At 35.2% G+C, this 26,048-nt stretch overlaps 1 protein-coding gene and 1 long non-coding RNA gene across 5 annotated transcripts; one reads left to right on the forward strand and one right to left on the reverse strand.

Moving 5' to 3' along the window:
- Window positions 1,658–11,435, reverse strand: LOC107633253 (arginine biosynthesis bifunctional protein ArgJ, chloroplastic). Of its 4 annotated transcripts, XR_002362814.1 has the most exons (20): window positions 11,238–11,435; window positions 9,831–10,181; window positions 8,577–9,144; window positions 8,366–8,488; window positions 7,365–7,488; window positions 7,213–7,286; window positions 6,865–6,909; window positions 6,637–6,687; window positions 6,478–6,546; window positions 6,286–6,344; window positions 6,041–6,110; window positions 5,410–5,490; window positions 5,244–5,330; window positions 4,867–4,989; window positions 4,386–4,448; window positions 3,795–3,872; window positions 3,569–3,714; window positions 2,611–2,681; window positions 1,801–2,142; window positions 1,658–1,762 (listed from the first exon to the last, which is right to left on the reverse strand). XR_002362814.1 is itself a non-coding variant. In XM_016336894.2 (19 exons), exons 3-19 carry the CDS (start codon window positions 8,640–8,642, stop codon window positions 2,060–2,062), a joined length of 1,413 nt encoding a protein of 470 aa, XP_016192380.1. In that variant the 5' UTR covers window positions 8,643–9,144; window positions 9,831–10,181; window positions 11,238–11,435; the 3' UTR covers window positions 1,659–2,059. The 4 variants fall into 4 exon arrangements, 2 of the variants coding, with proteins under 2 accessions (XP_016192380.1, XP_016192383.1); XR_001618718.2 differs by having other exon boundaries at window positions 1,659–2,142; window positions 3,531–3,714; XM_016336894.2 differs by having other exon boundaries at window positions 1,659–2,142.
- LOC110271954 lies at window positions 13,038–20,648 on the forward strand. The gene is made up of 3 exons (XR_002362819.1): window positions 13,038–13,211; window positions 20,274–20,375; window positions 20,588–20,648. It is a non-coding gene; the product is annotated as an uncharacterized LOC110271954 (long non-coding RNA).

Raw genomic sequence — 26,048 nt, forward strand, 5'->3', positions numbered from 1 at the left:
CCTTTTTTCTCAGTTGTGTTTGATTGACAGCATCACTCTCTGAGCTAGTATGCACATCGGAATTACTCATCCTTAGTGATCCTTAATATTAGCTTCTAGGTTATTATGTTCATTAGAAATGAACCAATGAATCAGGTTCTGATGTTCAAGGTAATGGTTGCAAGCACTAACACGTTTTAAATTGTGTGCCAATGTGCAGTTGTTGGGAGAATTGACTATTGGACTTGGTCATTCTCAAGTGATATTTATGTTTTTATTTTACTAGTTACTTGCGTGTTCCAATGTTGGGATCTTCTTGTTGGTGTATCATATTTTTATTTAAACATGCATTTGTAGTTGCCTGACACATTTAAAAAATGCATGTAACTAGTGCTGGGGAACCTACTTGATTTATGTGTTTTGATGATATTTGAAAAATTCGAATTATACGGTGGAGTGTAAGATCTTGATACTTCTTTTATTATTGTTTTTGGGAAAAGCAAGTTTAAATGAAAAAAAATCAAATATAATGTTTGGAAGTAATTATACAAAATAACCATGACATGAAATTAATAAGTAGGTACTTATTTTAAGGAACTCAAATAAAACTAAATTTGATTTCGTTATTTTACTTATCTATATTCTTGTAATCTTGTTCAGTTCATGAAAAATGTTGACATCATCAATTCTACGTGTAAGTTGGGTTTCGTGACTTTAGTTTATTTTAACTTCACTAAATCTAAAATTCAAATTCTGCTATTGTTCGAAGCGAGTTTACGAACTGATGAGGTGGAGGCTGGAGATCCCAACTTCATCACCCATAGAATCAGGCTAGGTGGACAACCTGCAAGACACTCCAATGCTAAAGTCACTAGGGTATTAGACGGTAAGAGTCTTTTTTAGTATACTTACCTATTGGTTGCCTTATCCTTTTAATTTTGCCCCTTAGAGCATTTAGTGCTAATTACAGCGTATTACTATTGAGATTCAACCGTTATGGGTTTTAATGGTGTAGCCGTTATGGTGATTTTGTCATTATCTCGCGATGCCGTTATGGGTTTTAATGATGTAGCCGTTATGGTGATTTTGTCGTTATCTCGCGATGCCAGTTACGAGTTAATTGCCTCGTCGGTTACGCCTTCTTTTGTCTATAACAGCTATATTTCAAAATCAGTGTTATGTTAAAGTATAAAAGAAATCAAATCTTAACAATTCAAACTTTAGATTAGGGATGACAAAATGAGTCAACTAATTAACAGGTCAAACTCGTCTTTGGCTTTTTGGATAAGGTAACATATTTGACAATCTTGAGTTTTTAATTTTTTTTCATTTTATATTTTTTTGGGCTTCTATTTCCGTTTTGAAATCCAATTTAAATTTTAAACATTAAGATTACAGCTAGTCAATTATGAACAAATGAACATTCAATTTTTTTTTTTACGATATCTCCTAGACCAATAAATGAACAGTCAAATTAAAATCGAAAATAAGGATAAAAAAATAAAAAATAAGCAGTCAAAACAAAAATAATAATAACTAATTTGATGATATCATAATGAGTTATTGAATTATTGGGTGTCATCTTGTGTATTTGAAACATAATTCTTCTTTGAAATACTACTTTGGAAGTTAAGAAAATAAAAAGTAAATTTGAAAGTCTCGCTTGAATGAGAGTAAATAGTGAGTAATGACCATCTGAATGAATAAATATGTGAATATTGAAAGTGGCAACATTGTTATTTTTTTTTTATCTACTAGTTGTGGTTTACATTGCTGCAAGACTTTTTTTTTTATCTACTAGTTGTGGTTTACATTAGTCTGAATAGTAACATACTTGTTGAGTTTTTATTTCTTGTTTATTTTCATATTACCAAAATTGGTTACCCGGCCTCTCTCAACCCCTTTTTCTGTTGACAAGTGACGGTTGGCCTGTTTGCCACCACTAGATATTAGTTGTTCGAAAATATTGAAAGCATTTCTGGTGCGTTCATGCGCATTTCAAGTACATACTGCTGGTCCGGTCTTCTTAGCAATGCGCAATCAAACTTTGGCCAATCTAGGTTTGGCGATTTTTATTGGGTCATGTTGTGTATTCTGCATTAATTTTTACATAATCATAGCTCAAATCACATCCCCATGCTTGTCCATGTCCTAGTCCGTTGCCTGTGAGTAGGAAAATTAATATAATTAGACACTAAGGCAATACTCAAATTCGTTCCTAAATGATAACCGGGTTTTTCAAATTAATCCCCCGAAAGATTGTTAGTCATATTAGACCTTGAAAAATACAACTATAAGTCAAATCAATCTTTCTATTTGTTAGATGATGATGTGTCATATGACATGATGACATGACAATTTAATGCCACGTGATACTTAATATGACACGTCGTCATCTAACTGATGGAAAGGTTCATTTGCCTTATGGTTATATCTTTCAGGAACTAATATGACTAACAAAATCTTTCGAGTACCAATTTAAAGAACAAATTATCTTTAAGATACGAAATTCGAATATTAACCCTACACACTAACGATATTATCAATAGAAGTAGATCCCTTCACTGGATTATACTGTTGAAGTGGTAAAAGAATAAAGCATATGCTATTGAGTTATAGTAATATACTTACCAATTGATATGTTAATTCTAACAGTACCGTGAGTCTCCCCAGCCCTTTTTAGATAATTACTAGCAGCAACCCTGCAATGTTTGGAACTTGTCAAGAGATTGTGTACCTCTAACTACCCACATGACAATTCCTAATTAAAATCACAACAATGTTGTTCCAGCTAAAAATTTGAAAAGGCATTGTTAAGATTAGTTCTAATTGGTTTAGAAGCTGAGAGATTGCATGTGTGTGGATGAAAATATAACGCATTCAAAGCTATCCTGGCCCCTGATTCTCTAGCTTTTGCTTTAAAATATGGTGGTTGGTAACTAAAATAGAGCAACAAGCCATGATTATGTAAAATGAGTGCAAATATTGCAAGAAGGTAGACTCTAAATTGCATGGAGCCATGGACAAAGGTCTTGAGCACAAGTTCAGTGCTAAAAAATGTACATGATACCCTATTGGACGATGCATGGAAAAACATGGGAACCTAGTAAAGAAAACAGTGTTATTCTACCTCATTTTCATTCTTGATCTTCTCATTCTAGGGATATGTTACTGATTGGAAGAAATCTAACCTAACCAAAAGTTTTTTTGATTAAATGATTGATATTTATGCAAAGAGTTTCCTTCAAGCAACAGAAATGTGAACTGATACCATTTAGGAACATAAAAAATTGTATATCTTATCGTCCAGTATTCGGAGCATAAATTTTGTTAACAGTAGCACTGAGGCTTGTTGCTAAGGGTCTCATGAAAAAATTGGAGTAAACTACTATTTAACTCTGAAAAGATTAGTCTGCTGGAAAAATTGTACCCACAGGATTAAAATATTTCATTTGTCTTGAGTAAATCAAGATAGGTGATGATTTATTATGAAATGTTAACTATTGATGAAGTGTCAACTAAAGAAGCAATATCATGATTCACTAGCATACCAGAATCAACTAAAATAACCAACAGCAGAAAGTCCTACCGATCAAATGATTGTGGCTCCCCACCAACCATCAGCAAAATATCCCCCAACACCACCCTAAGTTTATTCTGGTGGAAAGAGACCCCAGAATAACCAGCTGCGGCAGCAATGCGTCCCCAATTAGGGTCTCTGCCATACACAGCAGCCTGATAAAACACTATATCAGAAAATGTTTCTTCAGCCAGATTGAGATAGTAACAAAATTCTTTAGTTCAATTACTCGTACCTTTACAAGTGAAGATGCTGCAACAGAACGAGCAACTTTTGCAGCTTCAGCCTCACTATCTGCACCCACTACATTGACCTGCAAATTTGATGATACATATATACCAAGAAGGATTGAGTCCTCATTCAAACTATAATCAACATCAACAAGACCACAAAATTGGGTTACACATCTATCAAACCACAGAAAAGGCAGAAAACAAAGGGAAAAATGATCTGATCACGACATCACATGGCCTTGCAAGATATCAGCAATGGCTTATGTATCTTACTTGGGGGAAAATAATATGAACATGGATACTGAGCCAGACAGTTAAAACAGAAAAAGCAGTGGAGGGAAACAGAGAAGCGGAGAAAGAATGACATATATATTGTTTTTTATATTACTCTTGAGCCATGCCTACTTATTGGGCAACTAAAAAATATTTGAATAAAGAGGATTTGTTGAGATAATAAGTGCAGAATGAAATCTATACCTCTAGGAAATATAAACATTGGAGAAAAAAGGAAGTCTAGTATTATCATTGGAGAATATTATAATATATGTAATAGCACGATCAAGTAAAAATATGCTTCATTCAAAGAAGCATACCTCAATGAGGCATGTTGCCCCCTCTCCATCCCAAGCTATTGATTTGGCAAGACCTTGCATTACCTGAAAAGGGCAATCAAAACTAGGAGATCATTTTTGAAGAATTACAGGGACTCATGGAACACTGATTCTTTTATAAAAACAAAATTCATGAAATTTTGCGTTCTTTTCGTTTTTCTACCCATTAACCCCCCAAGTAAAGTAGTCTAAATGTTACGAATTCAGCATAGAAATCACTAAATCTTAGCTTAGTAACTTATGCACACACAATAGCGGCATAATGATGCACCATCTTGCCATGTTACAAAGAATCTAAATTTAAAAGCCCATAGTACCTCCATTTCCAGTTTTACTAGAAATCTAAGCTATCCGTAAGTGTAGAAGTAAATAATATTTTAAGTTATTCAACAGCAAAAAAATGGAGTATGAAATTATAATATCGTTACAATGTAGAAGTTACAATGTAGAAGATCAAATTTACCGCATCTAGGCATGCCTGAAGTTGAGTAGCCTCATCACTGTCCAGTGAAGAAATACAGCCCAACCCAGATAATCCACTAGCCAAAGCAATAATAGTGTCATTAGTACTAGTATCTCCATCTACCTGTAGTAAAATGTTGCAAAAACAAGGTAAGAATCAGTCACAATCCATAACATGGTCAAATATCAGAAAAGCAATATCTTTTTATGGAGATAATATGAGTATATGACCCTTTTGCATTAAAAGCAACACACAAAATTAAAATTGTAAAATTATTGCAACACCGTTATTCTGATATATACAGAATATCAAATATAAAATTTAGATACAACATAACTAAATAAATTCAGTTCCAAAACAAAGTGAAAATTACACACAGTTATCTGGTTGAAACTTCGGTTCACAGCAACCTGCACCATCTTTCTCCAAACATCGCTGGTTACCCGGGCATCAGTTGTTATTACCTAGGGTAGATATAGTTTAAGGATTAGAGTGGAAAAACCATATATTTCAAATGAGAAAGAAGCATCATGTTAGACATACGCCGAGCATGGTAGCCATATTTGGATGGATCATCCCAGAGCCTTTGGACATTCCCCCAATCCTTACCTTAGTCCCTCCAACCTAACCAACACCACAGAAAAAAAAAAGGAATATAGAATATTGTTATGAACCAAACATAATCCATTAACTACCAAAACTTAAAAAGAGTTAAAGATTTCTGTCTAGAAAATTTGAAGTTGATGAAATTATAGCTAGCTATTATACATAATTACCTATCAAGACTACTTTCCTTACAAATAAATGCATGCAACTATGGTCCCTCCACTTTTTCTTCCTAACTACCATTAACAAGGCACAAGCTATACAGGTCACATTTAAATGAAAGTATGAAACATCCTATTATGGCTTGTATTAAGGCGCTTGATTGCACAGAAATTCCAAAATACTCAATTTTTTTATTTGCTTTTCCATTAGCCAAATGAAACACGTCTTTTGGCCCATGACTTTGTTCATATCAACAATTCATCCAAAAGATCCAGAGTCCAAAACATGACAATGCTACAATTTATATAAATGTGTGCATGTGTTACAAACTCTACGTATATATGCTACAGTAGGTAAATACAAGTTGATTGTATGAACCTTATATTAAAAGAGGAAACAGTGATACCAGAGTCTCAATTGCCACGCTTTTGCTAACAAGGTCCGTTGTTGTGATTGCCACTGCTGCAGCATCTGCCCTGTATGCAAGCAAAATGATAAGATTATAAAAAGGAGGGGGGAAATGTATTGAAAAGTAGACACAACAATGTTTCTCAGACGAAAATAATTTTTAAGGAAAAAAAGTTAGTTTCTTAACATGATAGCATGCCATTTGTAAAATTCAAAAGTGTAATCACAGAATACAGGGATTACCCTTCAACTGAAGATGAAAGTGAACCCACTAATGTGGGAAGTGAGCTTAAAAATGCCCCCTGCAAGGAAATGAGAAGTGATTAGTATGGCAAACAGCATTTCTGCTTGTTGGAATGCTTAAGTAGTTGTCCAGTTACAAAGTACAAAAACACAAACAGACAGAAAACTAGTGCATAGAGATTCTGCCTTTACCTTCTTTATTCTTTGACCAATTACACCAGTGGATTCAACTAATACTTCTTCTGGCGTCACTTTCAGTAGCTGTAATCATGAAATTTACAATACTGACTAAGACCAAGTCCTTTTGACATGGAGCACCGTTAGCAAAATCTGTTTAATAAGGATGCATACCTTGGCAAGGCATTCCACACATTCTAACATGTCCTGATAACCTGCTTCACCCTGCAGATATTAAGGGCCTTAGCAACAAAAGGTTTATCTTCTCTAGAAAAAGTTCAAATGAATCAAGTTCATAGAGAGCATTCATCGATGCACTAAAGTAACTTGATTAGATCACACTTCAGTGGACTATTGAATATTATTCATAGGCACATGAAACAAATAGTTTTGGTATCCTACCGTAGCTGCATTTGCTTGGCCTGCATTAGTTATTACAGCCCGTGCCTGACAAGTACCAAAATTGACTTATTAGCTGGCAATCAAGTAAGAAGGATAGAGTTTCCAAGGAACAGCAGCACAATGCATGCTATTAGAATTTTAGCTCATGGTTGAGGAACCATCCATTTCTTGACAGAAAAACTGCTCATATATACATTAGGACAGTGAAAGCATTTTGCACAGGAGCTTGGAAAAGATACCAGCTCATCAGATATTGACAAGGTTAGTTACTGCATAACTGTGTAACGCATTTGGTACAATACCGGCTGCATCTTGAAAAGGAAATCAACAAAAGTAGAAGTCTCTTACAGTTTTTGAAATATCTAACATCTTTTTGCAGTATAATACTGGTGCAGCAGCAACCACATTTGTTGTAAATGACCCTGAAGAAAAATCCAATCGCATGAAGTGCATGCCATACTCAAGTTGATTTGAGTTAAAATTCCACAAGACAAGCAAACCTGCAGATATAGCATCAATGTCGCACGTAACAAGTGAAAGGTCGGGCTTTTCTCCTTTGGCACGTAATCCTCCATACATTCCGGCAGCTTTAAATCCCTCTGCAGCAGTAACTCCTCCTGGAATCTGAATGATCAAAAATCATATATTCAACTACCGGTAAACCAACTTGCATATTGTCCACTTCAAGTAACCTTGAATAGAAGAAGATGTAATATCATAACAACATCCCATTTCGAGAATTGAAAGCATACATTGCTTTGGGCCTAGAAAGGGAATCTAATAGCAAATAAACTATAATTAGGCATCCAATGCATGACCAAGAAGAGCAAATTTACTAGTCAATAAACATATTTCTTTCATCATAAAAAAATGCGACTTCCGAATAGAGTAAAATAACAAGAAGCTAGCACAAACAACACATCATTCAAAAGAGAAACTTTTCTGAAAAGAATTTAAGGTGTGTTTTGATCATTTTTTTTCGAAGTACTTTTAAGATTATACTTTATCAATGGTTTCAAAAGAAAAAAAAAGAATAAAAACCATGTATTTCTAGTATTTAATTTGTCTCTATTGTCAATGCAAAAAGGTATTATGCAGACATCCGATTTATGTATTGTCATATCAGAAAAAGTATTTGCCTTAAATACTTAATTATTCACAAAGTCTTAAAAATGTAAAAAATTGATTGGATACATGGCAAAAGTACACAGCAGTTTAATTCAGTCTTGTATTTCTATGTTTGGGAGAAACTTATTCAAACTGACTACCACTTCATATATTCTTATTTTTCTTTTTTTAATGAACCCTTTCTAGAAACACATTCAAAGGACCCTTATCTAAGGCTGCTTTTGGAATGAGAAATAGAGTGGAGAAGGCACTCAGATAGAGAAACTAAAAACAAAGACACTAGTTTTTACTATCACTATACTAACCAAATTCAACCTAAGGCGATGAATGCTAATGACAACAATTGTGATTAATGATGAATATGACAACTAACCTCCTTCCAAGGTCCTTCAGGAAGAAAAATTGGAGCAGCTGGTATGTAACTTGAAGCCTTACTCATTGAAACAGTGCAGATCCTCAAAATCCGCGGAGAAGAAGGAACACGTGAGGGGAAAATCTGCAAATGAAAAATGATCTAAGAAACTGCACTTTACTCAGCAATCAAACACGCAACGATCATAAATAAAGAGACATTCGAAATGCACCTTTGGGTTTCGGGAACTCGGCGAATGCAACTGAAGAAAAAGTTGGTGAGGAATGCACGAATACATTTTTTTTCACAGCTCAAGTGAAGAGAAAGTGAGTAGCTACTAGCTAAGTAACTGTTTATGTATATATGCTCTCCCTTCTCAAGTTTCAGATTCAGTTATATGACCAATAAGCAAGAAGTAGTGAGGTAGGGGTGTTCGGTTTGCGGTTTGGTTCGGTTTTTGGAAGAAAAGTCATGCAATCCAATTTGGTATTAATTCTTCGGTTCGGCTTGGTTCCGTTTTTTTATCGAAACCAACCAATCCAATTAAAATCGGTTGGTTTGGTTCGATTTTTCGGTTTTACATTCATTAAAAAGATTTCATGTTCTAATCATATACGACGGACTACAACCTTCTTAAGCTATTTTCAAATCAGTCATAGAGTCACCAAAAAAAAAATCAATGATATAGAATACATAAAGGCCAAGACACTTGGTCTAGTAAAATGGTGCTGATTTGCAAGATAATTGGCTCCTATTTAGTGCTTGAAGAGGATTTGCATATCTCTGGATGCATCCTATACCTGCCATGACAAAAAAAAAATCAAGAGAAGGATTCAGCACAAATTCAGCACAAAGTTTCAAATATTTGATCCAAGTGGAAACTGGTCCCATGTAGAATTTATCTGCTTCCCACACGTTCTGTTCGTTCAAGCGTAGTGGCAAGAACAATGGGACTCATCACTCATCAGTAACTGAAACTACATATCAACACGCACCTTGTAAAATATATAACTATCTTTAAATATTTAAAACATTTCACCGGTAACTTTTAATTTGAAAATTAGGTGTATTTGGTATGAAAAATTTGATTTGTAAATTGGAAACCGGCGGTTTCTACCTACATATATATCTATATCTACATTCAGATATTATTATTGGCCTAATTAATTGTTTTCTTCATTCAAACTCAGTAATATGCGTATGCTTGACGTGCGACACTCATATTTATCTTTTTATTAGAAAACACTATAAACTTAGATAATTAAACAAGAACACATAACAAATTTTCAAACAGAAATTATCAAACAGAACCACAAATTTTCAAAGTAGAGAACCACAAATTACCAAAGCTGTAAGAACAAATTAGAAAGAACAGAACCAAAAACCCTAAACCAAAAATCATATACAAAATAAAAATAGAACCAATTATTAAAACAGAACTAAGAACAACTAATTAGATCCAAAAAAATTAGAACAAATAATTTACCTGAGAGCTAAGAGGTATCCCCATTCTAGATGCAGAGGAATGGCTACTGCGGTGACTACAGCACGAGGACGACAGTGACTACGAACTCGCGGAGGACAGCGAACGATGGCTCTGGTGCGTGCTGCTGGTGTGTGGTGTAGACGGCGTGCTGCTGGTGTGTGGAGCACGACAGGGAGAGAGAACCGCTACGACGAGGGGAGAGGGAGAGAAAAGAGCCCCGCCGCTGCAATGGTGCTGTCCAGCGTCGTCGGTAGCGGGGAAGTGTGAGGAGTTTTGGCACAGTGAGATTCGGCGACGCTGTAGGAGGAGTTTTCGGCACCAAGAGGCGGTGAGAGCTCAGAGGATTGGAGACTGGAGAGAGGCTAGAAGGAGTTAGGGTTACTGGTGGCTGTATGCATAGTTATCAGAACCAAACCGGTAATCAATCCGGTCAACCGGTGGGTCACTGATTCCCCCGGTTAACCCGGTCATAAATTAAAAAAATATAAAATTATATAAATAAAATTGAAATAATGTCTTAAAACTAAAAATGCAAATTTTTACAAACATTAATAATTTAATATCAACTTTTAAACATAACTAATGATCTAAAAAAAATAATAAACTAGTTTCTAGTACAAAACACTTTCTCAATTTAAATCAACAAGGGCGAGCAAAAGATAACACAATCGGTAAATCAAATTCAATGGGTGATCTCAAAGTCGGCATCAATATCTTCATAAGACAAATTTGGAGCTTGATCAACATTTTCCTCATTTTGAAATTCTAGCAAAAGAAAAAAACACCAAAGTTTTTAAGCAACAAAAGATTTAGCTATTCAAGTATTCAACAAAAGAGCTTTTAAGCAACAACCACCAAAGTTCAGTGATGAGAATCAACAACAAATTTAACCATTCAAACAAAGTTCACTAAAATTTCCTCAGGTTCAACAACAACTCTAAAAAACCAAATACAACAGCAGCAAGCCAGCAACTACCAGATTTAACAACAATTCTAACTAAAATTTGCTCAGATTCACCAACAACAACCCTAAAAAACCAAATACAACAGCAGCAAGCCAGCAACTACCAGATTCAACAATTCTAACTGAAATTTGCTCAGATTCACCAACAACAACTCTAAAAAACCAACATTCAACAACAGCAAGCCAGCAACTACCAGATTCAATAACAATTCTAACTAAAATTTGCACAGATTCACCAACAACAACTCTAAAAAACCAACATTCAACAAACAGAACGATCAGCAACAACTATAAAATTTGCTCTGGTTCACCGAAATTAACATTGAACCAGAGAAAGAACAGCAACAACAACTCTAAAAACTAAATAAAACAGCAACAACCACCAGATTTACCGAAATCAACATTGAACTACAGAAAGAACAGGATCGAAAACTGGAGCTCACCTGGTTGAGAAGACGACCACCACCCGAGGGAGCAGATGCTGCTTCACTGGTTCCGACGAATATAGTTCACTGCTTCACTGGTGAGAGACCGAGAGAGCGACGAGGTGAGAGACATAGAGACAGCGACGAGGTGAGAGACCAGAGACTGAGAGTGACGAACTGACGACTGACGAGGTGAGGGGAGAGACGAGAGAGTGACGAGGTGAAAAATATAAAAAATTAATAAACATGACTCGGACCGGGTTGAATTAACCGGCCGGTCGCCGGGTTTACATAAAATCCGTCGGGTCGAACCGGGTTTTAGCGGGATTATTGCATGGCTGGTTCAATGGATGTCTCGGCCTGGTTAGGTGACTGGTTTCCAGCGGGGTTGAGCCCGGTTTGATAACTATGGCTGTATGGGTTAGATCATTTGGGAGGGGATCCTTTATATAGGGTTTTTTAAAAAAACCGGTTCAGTTCGGTTTGGTTATGATTTTCAATGTCAAAACCGAAAATCGAAACAAACCGCAAAAATAACTGCAAAATATCATTTTTTCAGTTTTTTCAATTTGTTCGGTTATTGATTTTTTTCGATTTAGTTAATCGGTTTTGAACACCCCTATAATGAGGGGCTGATGGGGCCGGGTTTTCCTTAGTCAAATTCGATCTTATATTTTGACCTTATGAAATCATATCTTTCTCAGCCCAAAACAGATCAGGTTCTAAAGAGATAGCATAGCAGTTAGGGGTGTGCATAGGTCGGGTGAAACCAAATTTGATGTGATCCAGACCCGGCCCGAAATATATGCTGGGCCTATTTGTTAGACCCGAACCCGGCTCTAGACCCGATGAAATCTAATCACTTTCGAGCCAGAATTATACTGGGTAAAAACCAGGCCGTTAACTACATTATCTACCTTCTTGTAAGCTAGCATGTGAAAATATCCAAATTTTCAAAATTCCAACTATTATTTGACATGGTAAAATTTACTTAGAAAAATATAAGAAGAACCAACCCTTCTCCAAAATTAAAGCATAACCACAATCAATACTAATATTGTCTAATAACACCAAATATTTAAGTCAATACAAATAACACAATATTTTGCATTAGTCTAAAGTCTTATGCATTCTAAACATAAAACATTAACTTATAGTCTTATAATGACTAATAACACAAAATATTAAAGTTTACAATACTTAAATTTCACATAAAAATAACCATAATCCATCAATAGCCATTAGTTGTGTATGATTATCGGACCGCTGGGTCGGATCCGGGTGACCCGAGCTATGGCGTGGTCCCCGTTTCATTCACTTTTTAGATTTCATTTCTTCTCCCCGGGTCTTCATGGTTCAAAATTCTTCAGAACTAGGTCGGTTTTTCGGACCGGACCGAGCCGTGCACACCCCTAATAGCAGTGAGGGAGAGGCAGAGAGCAACAAAAGCGATGCCACGATGGTTGGGTGTGTGGCTTACTGTCTGTGTGTTGTGTTGTGTCATTTCTTTTCGAGTTTTATCGAAATTATAAAAGATTGGGTCGATTCTGATCTAGATTGATTGAATTTAGTATTGATCTACAGTTTAACCTAGTCTTATTAATCTTTAAAACATATTAAAACTGAGAAATTGAGACTGATCTTTATGTAATTAGAATTAGGTAAAGGTTGTTTTAGAGGAGAGGGAGATGATGGTATGAAATTTCAAAAATGGTACTTAAATTATATTTTAATATTTTATTTAATTTAAAATAAAAATTAAAATTAAAATAAATAAAACGACTGAATTACCTCTAGTATTCAAAATAACGAAAAAAAAGAGACACAAAAACCCTTAACCCAACACTACTGCCATCCCTTCCTCCTTTTTCATTTCTCAATTTCAGTGCTTCCCACCGGATCACCCCATTTTGTCGATGCCACTCCCCTCTTCGGCGTCGAGTTCGCCTCCAACGAGAAGGCCTTCACCATTTCTCCATTGCTTCGAATACGGTTCTCTCTCTCTCTCTCTCTCTCTCTCTCTCTCTCATCTTTGATGTCTTCTTCATATCTCTTCTTTTTCCTTTTTTTTGTCCTATTTTCATATGGTGCCTCTTTTAATTTGTTTCTTCTGTTGGATGCAAGGACTACAAGAGAATTTGTTGATGTTTTTGTTGAATATTGAGATTGAATAGAGGTAGAATCTTTCGATTAGTGTCGGCCCTCTTTATTTTTCATAGTGAGAGCTTTTGTTTTAGAGATCAAGTGAGTTATTTTGGTGTTTGAGAATTCGTCTTGCTTCTTTGAAGAACAAGTGTCATTTAAGTGTGTGTTATTACATTTTCTCATGTTTTAGATTTTCAATAGATCAAAAGATATAAGGCCTGAATATAGTTAATCAAGCGTGTGTAATCTATTTCCATTTTTTTCATAGAGAGAATGACTTCAAAGCTAGTAGAGTATGCTTTTAAACTTTCGAAACTTAACTAAATTACTTTCGAAGCTTAAACTTTTAAAGCCAGTAGAATATGACTTTATTAAATCTGTGTGTAATCAAGTGTGTAATCATGTTTGGTTTATTGTTGAGGTCACTATATTATATACTTTTAAACTTTCGAAGCTTAACTAAATTACTTTGTAGAATATGACTTTATTAAATCTGTGTGTAATCAAGTGTGTAATCATGTTTGGTTTATTGTTGAGGTCACTATATTATATACTTTTAAACTTTCGAAGCTTAACTAAATTACTTTGTTCAGCAAGTTATTTCAATGTTATTGTTACATTCACTATAGTATAATTGATCTTAGGACTAGTTATTACTTATTACAACCTATATAAAAGTATAATTATTCTTATCAGGTATTAGTTGAATGGAATGCTAGTATACAGAACAGATTGAATTAGAACCAATTTAAGAATGGAATGTTAGTATATAGGGCAGATTTGAATTAGAGGTTCTTGTGCAATACCACATATTGGCTGCTACTTTTGGCAAAACATGTTTTTTAGGTTAAACACATCATAAATCATGACTTCAATCCATTTTTTTTTTAATGTTCCTTTGTGTTTTGTCAACTCTAACAAGTACTTTAGTTTATTTAACAATGACATCTAAAAATAGAAAATCTACATATTATTGAGTTATAGTCTCCTAGTCTCAGTCTTAGTACCTCAAAATAAATACAGCCTTGCAAAAAGCCAGAAATTAGGTTCTTTTAAGCACATTACATTAACTTTTAAATAAACTTAACTGGCTAATCCTTGGGTAAAAAGATTAAAAATTTGTACAAACATTTTAATAAAGAATTTTGCTAATTGAAATTTTATTACCGATGTAGATATAGAGGTGTCAAGTTTTGAGGACACCTGCTTCTACTTGGGATGTACGTAGGTTGAGTCGGGCCATGTTTAATTAGATTTGTATTCAAGCCTAATATTTGTCAGGTCTATTTTGATTTGATTCTAAATTAATTCAAAAATAACACTGGGTAAAATACAACCTCTAAAATTTATATTTCAATTATAAAATACAACTTCGGACTGGACCAGGTCACTCGAAGTATGAGCCAAACCTGGCCCGAAAATTACACTGGGTAAAAAGGATAAATTCGAACCCGATAAAATATGCCTCGGCTATGGGTTGGGTTTTGAGCTGGGTCATGTCTTGAACACCCCTAGCTGCTACTCACAATTGATGGTGTTGGGCGATAGAATTTCCGGTGTTGGTGGCGAAGAAAATTGTCTCTTTACAATGTGGTTTCTTTTGGGAGAAGGTGGACGGATGATGGGGTATGCCTACAGTAAAGTGGGATATTATTCAGAAACCTAAGAGTCAAGGTGGGTTAGATGTAAAAGATTTGGTATTGAAAGATACGATGCTTCTCTTGGTGGTGGAGATTTAAGAGGGAGGAGTTCCCTCTTTGGAAGTGTGTGGTAAGCTCTTATAATGGCATCCAAGATTCTAGTACTTTGTAAAAGTAGAGCTTTGGTGGTAGGAGGGGATTTTTGGGCCGATATAACACATATTGATAGTGATATGAGAAGCTGACGAAGGTGTTTGAAGATGGTATGCAACTAGTAGTAAGAGATGGGAACAAAACTAAATTTTAGAAGAGTTTGTGGATCAAGGGAGGTGTTCTTCGGGATAGGTTTCCAAAACTATATGTTGTACCCTTGATAAGATTGTCGGATTAGCGAGTGCGGTTTGTAAGATGGGATATCTTGGGTTAGGAGTTTGAAATAGAGACGTCCTCTAAAGGAATGGAAAGAGGAGAAGCTGCAAGAGTTGATGGTGTTAGTGGGTAACGTAAGGTTGCAATAAGTAGCGAAGAATCAGAGAATATCCTATGGAGACATGATAATTTAGGCTCTTTTTCAGTCAGATCTTTTATGTATTTTTTTTTTGTAAGAACAATGAGGAGGACATGGATTCCAAGATGCACAATTTCACAAGGAATTTTCTTAAAAAAAGGATATCCCTCCTAGAGTTCAGCTGTTAACTTGGTTTGTTCTGTAGGAGAAGCTCAACACAGCAGCCTGATAAAACACTATATCAGAAAATGTTTCTTCAGCGAGATTGAGATAGTAACAAAATTCTTTAGTTCAATTACTCGTACCTTTACAAGTGAAGATGCTGCAACAGAACGAGCAACTTTTGCAGCTTCAGCGTCACTATCTGCACCCATTACATTGACCTGCAAATTTTGATGATACATATATACAAGAAGGATTGAGGCCTCATTCAAACTAATCAACATCAACCAGACCACAAAATTGTGTTACACGTCTATCAAACCACAGAAAAGGCAGAAAACAAAGGGAAAATCTGATCACATGGCCTTGCAAGATATCAGCAATGGCTTATGTATCTTGGGGGAAAATAATATGAACATGGATATTGAGCCAGACAGTTAAAAACAGAAAAAGCAGCGGAGGAAAACAGAGAAGCGGAGAAAGAATGATATATATATTGTTTTTTATATTACTCTTGAGCCATGCCTACTTGTTGGGCAACTAAAAAATATTTGAATAAAGAGGATTTGTTGAGATAATAAGTGCAGAATGAAATCTATACCTCTAGGAAATATAAACATGTAGAAAAAGGAAGTATAGTATTATCATTGGGGAATATTATAATATAATGTAATAGCACGATCAAGCAAAAATATGCTTCATTTAGAGAAGCATTCCTCAATGAGGCATGTTGCTCTCTCTCCATCCCAAGCTATTGATTTGGCAAGATCTTGCATTACCTGAAAAGGGCAACCAAAACTAGGAGATCATTTTTGAAGAATTACAGGAAATCATGGAACACTGATTCTTTTATAAAAACAAAATTCATGAAATTTTGCATTCTTTTCGTTTTTCTACCCATTAACCCCCAAGTAAAGTAGTTTAAATGTTACGAATTTAGCATAGAAATCATTAACAGATCTGCTACACATCTAAGCATTATTGTCATCCAAGTTCAACCAAGTAGACTCAATACTAACAAAAACCACTTTCATTAAAAGAACATGATTATACGCGCGGGGCTTTATATTATCGTTGTCGTGGTCTTCTTCTTCACGTTCCTCCTCCTCCTCCTCCTCCTTCTTCGCGTGTTTTCTCCTCGTCGTCATTCTTTTGTTACTGTTGTTGTTGCTGCATTTTTTTTTCTTTTCCTCCTCCTCTCCTTGTTGATTTTACAGTATTATGTGTTTCTTCTTCTTCTTTGTTTGATTTTTCTTCTCTTTTGTTTGGTTTTATTCCTATCAAGAGAGTAAAACAAGAATAATTATAACAAAATGAAACAAGAAGAAGAAGAATAAGAAGAAGAAGAAGAATTATTTTGAATTGTGTAGAACAACGAGACCAAACACACCTTAATTCACTCAGAAATGAATCGAAAATACATCCAGAATGAACCGAAAATTAAATTCTGAATGAACTGAAATTACTTAATGATGACAATACACAAACAAACTCGTTTCAAAATAAGTACAGACCAAGTACACCTTATTTAAATCCAGAATGAACCAAAATTACTTAATGATTGTGTTTGAAAACAAGCACAAACAAAATTGAATTCCAAATGAACCGAACTTACATCCAGAATGAACCGAAAATTGTGTTCCAAATGAATCGAAATTACTTAATGATGACAATGCACAAACAAACTCGTTTCAAAATAAACACAGACCAAGTGCACCTTATTTAAATCCAAAATGAAACGAAATTACTTAATGATTGCGTTCGAAAACAAGCACACAAACAAAATTGAATCATGAACAAAAACACATCCAAATTAATCAAGTGATTTTACAGCATTACGCGTTTCTTCTTCTTTGTTTGACTTTTTCATGTTTTTATTATTGTTAAGAGGGTAAAAGAAGAAGAATTTTGAGAAGGAAAAACAAGAAGGAGAAGATGAACAAGACAAGAAGAAGAACATGATGAAGAGTTTTGAGGAGTTTTCTATTTTTGTTTCTTCTTTTTTGTTTGATTTTTCTTCGATTTTTCTCGGTTTAATTCCTCTCAAGAGAGGATGTGAGGAATAAGAGTTTTGAATTGTACAGAACAACGAAACCAAATGCACCTTAATTCACTCCGAAATGAACCGTAATTACATCCAGAATGAACTAAAAATTAAATTCTAAATGAACCGAAATTACTTAATGACGATGATACACAAACAAACCCGTTTCAAAACAAGCACAGACCAAGTGCACCTTATTTAAATCTAAAATAAACTGAAATTACTTAATGATTGTATTCAAGCACAAAAAAAATTGAATGATCAGAAATTCACTCAGAAATGAACCGAAATTACATCTAAAATGAACCGAAAATTAAATTGCAAATGAACTGAAATTACTTAATGATGACAATATACAAACTCGTTTCAAAAACAAGCACAGACCAAGTCAATTTTGAATAAAAACACATCAAAATCAATTTTAGATCAGACAATGATACGTATTAGAAGAAGACGACAATGACGATAACGATGATGATCATGATGATGTTGGAGGAGAAGGATGAAAAGGAAGGAGGAGAAGAAGAAAAAGACGTAGTATCAAGGATGAAGAAGAACGTATGTACACCAAATTGAAAGAAGAAGCGCGTGAATCTAAAAGACTTGGTTGGTTAAATCACTTGGATGTGGAGCTTTATTGAATCATTAAATTCTAGCTTAGTAACTTATGCACACACAATACCGGCATAATGATGCACCATCTCCCCATATTACAAAGAATCTAAATTTAAAAGCCCATAGTACTCCCATTCCTAGATTTACTAGAAATCTAAGCTATCTGTAAGTGTAGAAGTAAATCATTATTTTAAGTTATTCAACAGCAAAAAAATAGAGGATGAAATTATAATATCGTTACAATGTAGAAGAACAAATATACCTTATCTAGGCATGGCTGAAGTTGAGCAGCCTCATCACTGTCCAGTGAAGAAATACAGCCCAACTCAGATAACCCACTAGCCAAAGCAATAACAGTGTCATTAGAACTAGTATCTCCATCTACCTGTAGTAAAATGTTGCAAAAACAAGGTAAGAATCAGTCACAATTCATAACATGGTAAAATCTCAGAAAAGCAATATCTTTTTATGGAGATAATATGAGTATATGACCCTTTTGCATTAAAAGCAACACACAAAATTAAAATTGTAAAATTATTGCAACACCGTTATTCTGATATATACAGAATATCAAATATAAAATTTAAATACAACATAACTAAATGAATTTGCAGTTCCCGAACAAAGTGAAAATTACATAAATTTATCTGGTTGAAACTTCGATTTACAGCAACCAACACCATCTTTCTCCAAACATTGCTGGTTACCCGGGCATCAGTTGTTATTACCTAGGGTAGATATAGTTTAAGGATTAGAGTGAAAAAACCATATATTTCAAATGAGAAAGAAGCATCATGTTGGACATACCCCGAGTATGGCATCCATATTTGCATGGATCATCCGAGAGCCTTTTGCCATTCTCCCAACCCTTACCTTAGTCTCTCCAACCTAACCAACACCACAAAAAAAAAAGGGAACATAGAATATTGTTATGAACCAAACATAATCCATTAACAACCAAAACTTAAAAAGAGTTAAAGATTTCAGTTTAGAAAATTTGAAGTTGATGAAACTATAGCTAGCTATTATACATAATTACCTATCAAGACTACTTTCCTTACAAATAAATGCATGCAACTATGGCCCCTCTACTTTTTCTTCCCAACTACCATTAACAAGGCACAAGCTATACAGGTCACATTTAAATGAAAGTATGAAACATCCTATTATGGCTTGTATTAAGGCGCTTGATTGCACAGAAATTCCAAAATACTCAATTTTTTTATTTGCTTTTCCATTTAGCCAAATGAAACACGCCTTTTGGCCCATGATTTTGTTCATATCAACAATTCATCCAAATGATCCAGAGTCCAAAACATGACAATGTTACAATTTATATAAATGCGTGCATGTGTGTTACAAACTCTACATATATATGCTACAGTAGGTAAATACAAGTTGATTGTATGAACCTTAAATTAAAAGAGGAAACAGTGATACCAGAGTCTCAATTGCCACGCTTTTGCTAACAAGGTCCGTTGTTGTGATTGCCACTGCTGCAGCATCTGCCTTGTAAGCAAGCAAAATGATAAGATTATAAAAAGGAGGGAAAATGTATTGAAAAGTTGACACAACAATGTTGCTCTGACGAAAATAATTTTTAAGGAAAAAAAAGTTAGTTTCTTAACATGATAGCATGCCATTTGTAAAATTCAAAAGTATAATCACAGAATACAGGGATTACCCTTCAATTGATGATGAAAGTGAACCCACTAACGTGGGAAGTGAGCTTAAAAATGCCCTGCAAGGAAATGAGAAGTAATTAGTGTGGCAAACAGAATTTCTGCTTGTTGGAATGCTTAGGTAATTGTCCAATTACAAAGTACAAAAACACAAGAAGACAGAAAATTAGTGCATAGAGATTCTGCATTTACCTTCTTTATTTTTTGACCAATTACACTAGTAGATTCAACTAATACTTCTTCTGGCTTCACTTTCAGTAGCTGTAATCATAAAATTTACAATACTGACTAAGACCAAGTCCTTTTGACACGAATCACCATTAGCAAAATCTATTCAATAAGGATGCATACCTTGGCAAGGTGATAAATCTCAATTTTGTGGTTTATCTTGTGTTAATTTTAGTGGATTTTATCATCTTTTCTCACATTTATTCAATTAAATAGCATGGTTTTGTAATTCTCCCTTAATTTATACTTAAGTGTAAAAACATGCTTTTTAGGCCTTTAAATTGCCAATTTTAGTTCACTTTAATTCCATTCGATGCCTTGATATATTTGTTGAGTGATTTCAGGTTCATAAGGCAAAGATTGGGTTGAAAGAATGAAGAAAAAGCATGCAAAAATGGAGAATTCATGAAGAAATGAGGATTTGCTGAACTGAAGGCCACGCGCACGCGTCACCCACGTGTACGCGTAAGATGGAAATTCGCAAGCGACGCGTACGTGTCACCCCACGCGCACGCGTGACCAGGAAAATTGCCAATGACGCGTACGCGTGACAAGCGGCACGTGACTCACTTAAGGGCAATACGCTGGGGGCGATTTCTGATGTTTTTGAACCCAAGGATGGCAAGGGATTAGGGGGGAGAATCATAGTGTAGCTTTCATCATGTTGTAGGTAGAATTCTAGAGAGAGAAGCTCTCCCTTCTCTCTAGAATTTAGGGTAATTTAGGTTAATTTTCCTTAGATCCAGGCACGGACCCAAGCATCATGATAGGGGGCACTTGCCCCCACTCTGATTTGATAATTTTAAACAAAAAATATATATATGTCCCATTTTAAATTTTAAATGACCCCATTATAAATAAACTAAACCCAATTATTAAAAGTCTTAAACCCATTTTATCTTTCTATTATTTTGACTATTAGTTAACCTAATTAAATTTAGTCTTCTTCTATTTTCAAATCCCAGTCGTTACTCATTTATTCTCTTAAACCCTTTTCTTAGTTTCATATTTTCAATCTTCTTTTTCTATTCTTTATCTAGTGGTCATCTTCGCTTCATCAAAAGGTAAATTTTAAATTCTCTATTTTGTTTTATATAACTTTCTATGACTCTATGTATCTTTCAATTTCATTGTTTCTCTTTTTGATATTTTCAATTGCAAATTTTAATTCAAATAATTATAATTTAGGTATTAATCTATTTTTTATTCTCTTCATAAATTTTAGCGGCTAATGTAATTTTTAGTTTTTTTTTTTGTATTCGAATAATGAATATGCATTTTTATATTTTTAAATTTAAATTAATATATCTTTTGATAGTAATGTGTATTATTTTTGCCCCCCAACATAAATTTTCTGGTTACGTCACTGCTTAGATCCAATCTTCAATTGTTGTTTTGATTTAGTTTTCCTTTTAATTTCTTGTTGTTACATCTTTATTCTTCTAGTTTACTTGTTAATTTCCTTGTTTTGCTATTTCTACCTTCATGCACTCTTGTTGCATTTAATTTCCTTTTAATGCAATTTTATGTTTCCATGTTTCTTTTATGTTGATCTTAGTTTCTATTATTGAATTCTTGCTCATGTTAGTTATAGCTTTTATTAATTCTTACAATTGATGATGTTTATTTTTAGTGTACTCTAGGTGTTTGTTAAAATGTTTTCTCTAGGTTTTGGATAGTTTTCTTGACTCTTGGCCTAGGCTAAGGGAATTGAGTGACCTTGAGTCATTAGGATTGGGTCTTAATGAATTGGTGATTTGAGAACTCTTGGTGGTCAATTTGATAACCATTGACTCTAGCCTACTACTAAGTCAATTAGTAGCTAGGCTGGGACTTATGGATTGATGTTGATCAAGCCTATCTGACGACCTAATGCTTGAGGTAGACATTATACTTGCTTTAAGCATAGGGGTAGACTTAATGGGTTGGTACCTCATAATTGTCAATATATGGTTTGTAGACAAGGATGGTGATCTCAATTACCTATGTCTAGCCAAGAGTTCTTTCCATTTCTTAATTTGTTGTTGTCATTTAATTTCTTGTCATCTATATTTTCTTGCCCATTATAAAATCAAACCCCTTGTTCTTCACTTCATTGCAATTCCTTGTAAAACGACCCGAGGTTTAAATACTTCGGTTATTTTTATCGTGGTTTGTACTTGTGACAAACAAAATTTTGATTGAGAATTGTTTGTTGGTTTAGAAACTATAGTTGACAAACGAGATTTCATTGAGAAATTCTATACCGACAAATTGATACCTCTCATCAAAATGGCGTCGTTGCTGGGGAATTGCAATGGTGCTATGTTATTGGCTATTGTGAATATGTGAATATGTTTGCCTTTTGCTAGTTTGTTAGTTTTTGTTAGGTTTAGGATTTTGTTGCTTATTTTTGTTAGCCTTTGTTTTTATTTGCCATCATGAATTCTCACCCTTTTGGCTATAAGTGTGGTTACAACTATGTTGTAGGAAATAGAAGCTTCAATAAGAATGTGTATCAAGGATTTGGGAATCAAAGGTGGGAGGAGCCTCAAGGAATTGACCAACATTCTTGGCAACAACCTCCTCCGGTTTCTTATGGATACAATCCAACTCCTAATGCATACCAATCTAATGTATGATGTGACCCTCATTGTGATTGTCAACTACAATCACCACATACATATGATCCCTTCCCTCAACATAGCCCTCAACAACCGTACTCACAAGCCCCATACCACCAAACACCTTCATATGACCCTAATCTTTACCCACCATACCAACCACCTTGTGAACCATATGAACCATATGTAGAACCACCCCAATTCTACTACCAATACCCCCAAGAACCACCACCTCACTATTCTTACCAAGATGAATCACCTCCCATGTATGATAACTTTCAACCACAAAATGAATTCTCCTTTCTACCACAACCCTCCATGGCAGAATACCCATATCCATTGGTCCAAGAGCAATATGATCCTACTTATGTTAGTCAAGTAGAACAAGAGCCAATGGATCACTTCGAGGAAGCAATGAACCAGCCTCAAGCAATCATCCGTCAAAAGGAGCAAGAGGAAGCCCAAAAGACATATGAAGATAAAGAAGGGAAATAACAAATAGAAGTAAAGAACAAAGGTGCAATAACAATAAATGGCAAGAAAAACAAAATGAAAACAAGAATTAAACCTAAATCTAAGAGAAATCTAACCTAATCTACCCTAATTCTAGAGAGAAGGGAGAACTTCTCTCTCTAGAATATGACCTAAAGCATGTTTCTAATCTACCCTAATTGCTCTCCACTTGACATGGAGTGATGCCCCTTTGATTTAGCACTCAATCAGCTTCAGAAAGTCCAAAACTAGGCTCGGAGGCCCAGAAATCGCCCCCAGCGTTTTTCTTTAAGTGAGTCACGTGCGCTGATTCGTGCGTACGCACACATGCTGAATCTTCCTCTTGTGCGTGCACATAGGATATTGTGCGTACGCACACATGGCCGTGTGCTTCTTGTGCGTACGCATAGTAGGTTGTGCGTACGCACACTCCAGTGTGTGCTTCTCCTTTGATTTCTTCATGTTTTCTCCCTATTGCATGCTTTTCTTCCACTCTTATCAAGTCATTCCTACCTATTATACCTGAAATCACTCATCAAAAATATCAAGGCATCAAATGGAATGAAAGTGGAATAAAAGTAGTTAAATTAAGCACGAAATAGCATGTTTTCACAATTAAGCTCAACTTAGAGAGAGAAAACAAAAATATGCTATTTGGATCAATAAATGTGAGTTTATATGATGAAATCTACTTAAATCAATCCAAAATTTATCGTCAAATATGGATTCATCAATCAGGGTCCTAGCCATGTCCACCTCATGCCCAGTAAAGAATCCCAGGGAGGGAATCTCTGCGTGTGCAGTTGCAGTAGGATCCTCCAGTATATCCTCCTGTTGTGCATACTCAGCCTCCTCGTCTGACAGCTGACCATCACCCGCAGCCTGATGATCGTCTCCCTCAGCTCACTTGACGTACTGATCGCGTACCATTTGAGCTGGTTTTTGAACATCATCTTGGGCATGCCTCCTAGCCCATCGTCTCCGATCTGGGGCATCTGGTGAAAGCTGTAAGTCATCTCTCTATCCCAGGGCAGTAGGGAGGATATCAGCAGGCAGTGCTGCTACTCTCAGATCAACCAGGATGTCTTCCCCAGATAGAAATTGAACTCTACATGCTTGCTGCCACCATGTGGATACTCTTGTGTCGGACGAGAATCAGGGATTCCATTGATAGTCACCAAGTGGTGTAGCTGGTAATGTCTCCTAAACAAGTCCTAGCAATCACAATGCATGTCGGGCCACCAGGCATCATCTCCCCTCGTTGTCTTGAACAGAAACTCGTCGACGTTCACTGGATCTGCTGGCCGATGTTGCTACCCCCCGATATGTCTCTTCACTCTGTCAACGTGATAAACTCTACAAAGTGAAAGCAGACAGGGGGACAACAACCCTCCATGTGTAAATCTCTTTATCACTGCTAAGCCAATTAAGAGCAATCTGATGTAACTAGAGATCATCATATGGTGTCCATCAAAACTAAGTAAATTGCATAAAGTACAATAATTAGGAACGAATCACCAATGCATGAAATAAAGTAGACAACAAAATATGTCGTGCGTGATCAAAGGTGAGGCCATCGATGCGACGACGTAAAGTCTGGATCTTGCCATCGTGGTGATCCTTGCTTTGTTTTCCTAAGCCTGCCAACCTACACATAATAAAAAAATTAATAACAAAAAGTAGTTATTTACAATAATTAACTCATATCCACTGTGTATAAGTTGTTAAATTAATATCTTAACAATAAGTACATACCTAGCTTCAAGTAGAAACCTAATGATGTCATATCCAGGCAGAAAAAATGACGGAAACCTATGGTAGATTGATGCACCACTATTTCGTGGTACATTTTATACTTAATTGAGTGGATTTTATCTACTAAACTCACACTTATTCATATAATTCGCATGTTTTACATTTTCCTTCCTAATTCTGTGTTATGATTGAAAACATGCTTCTTTGGCCTTTAAATTGTCAATTTTTATTATCCTTTATTACCATTCGATGCCGTGATATGTGTGTTAAGTGTTTTCAGGGTTTATAGGATAGGAATGACTTAGAGGATGGAAAGGAAGCATGCAAAAGTGGAAGGAATACAAGAAATTGAAGGAATTGCTAAGCTGTCCAGCCTGACCTCTTTGTACTTAACTGACCATAACTTGAGCTACAGAGGTCCAAATGAGACGGTTTTAGTTGCGTTGGAAAGCTAACATCCGCGGCTTCGAAATGATATATAATTTTCCATATTTGCTCTGGCGATTAGGGATGCGCACGCGTGCATATGCAAAAATTCAGCGTATCAGAATTCGCTCCCAGCAATTTCTGGGCTGTTTTTGACACCAGTTCTCAACTCAGAAAACACAGATTAGAGGCTGCAGAGTGGAGGAATGAGGGGACCCTTCTCATAATTCACAATTTAGGTTTTAGATGTAGGTTTTAGGATTTCTCTTAGTTTTAGGTTTATTTCTTCTCAATTCCAGGTTCAATATTCCTTTAATTTAATTCTCTTATACTCTTATTTATTTTTGTACTTTAGTTTATTTATTTCTCTTGTTGATTCTCTTCTTTCCCAATTTGGTTTATGAACTCCATGTTAGATTTGATTTCTTTATTTAATGCAATTTGATGTATTTCATATTTATGATTTTAATTTAGCTTTTTACATTCTTAGCTTGAATTGAGTAATTAGAGACTCTTGAGTTATCAAACT

The sequence above is a fragment of the Arachis ipaensis genome, chromosome B01 (genome assembly GCF_000816755.2).
Source record: "Arachis ipaensis cultivar K30076 chromosome B01, Araip1.1, whole genome shotgun sequence".
Taxonomy (NCBI): domain Eukaryota; kingdom Viridiplantae; phylum Streptophyta; class Magnoliopsida; order Fabales; family Fabaceae; genus Arachis; species Arachis ipaensis.

What these genes read in the sequence shown, in the direction of transcription:
- LOC107633253 (XM_016336894.2), bottom strand. Translation starts at nt 8,642, where the DNA reads ATGTATTCGTGCATTCCTCACCAACTTTTTCTTCAGTTGCATTCGCCG. An exon ending in GAGCCACAATCATTTGATCG is followed by an intron (nt 2,682 to 3,568) that starts GTAGGACTTTCT and finishes CAAACATTGCAG; the next exon opens with GGTTGCTGCTAGTAATTATC. An exon ending in TAGAATTAACATATCAATTG is followed by an intron (nt 2,143 to 2,610) that starts GTAAGTATATTA and finishes TCCTACTCACAG; the next exon opens with GCAACGGACTAGGACATGGA.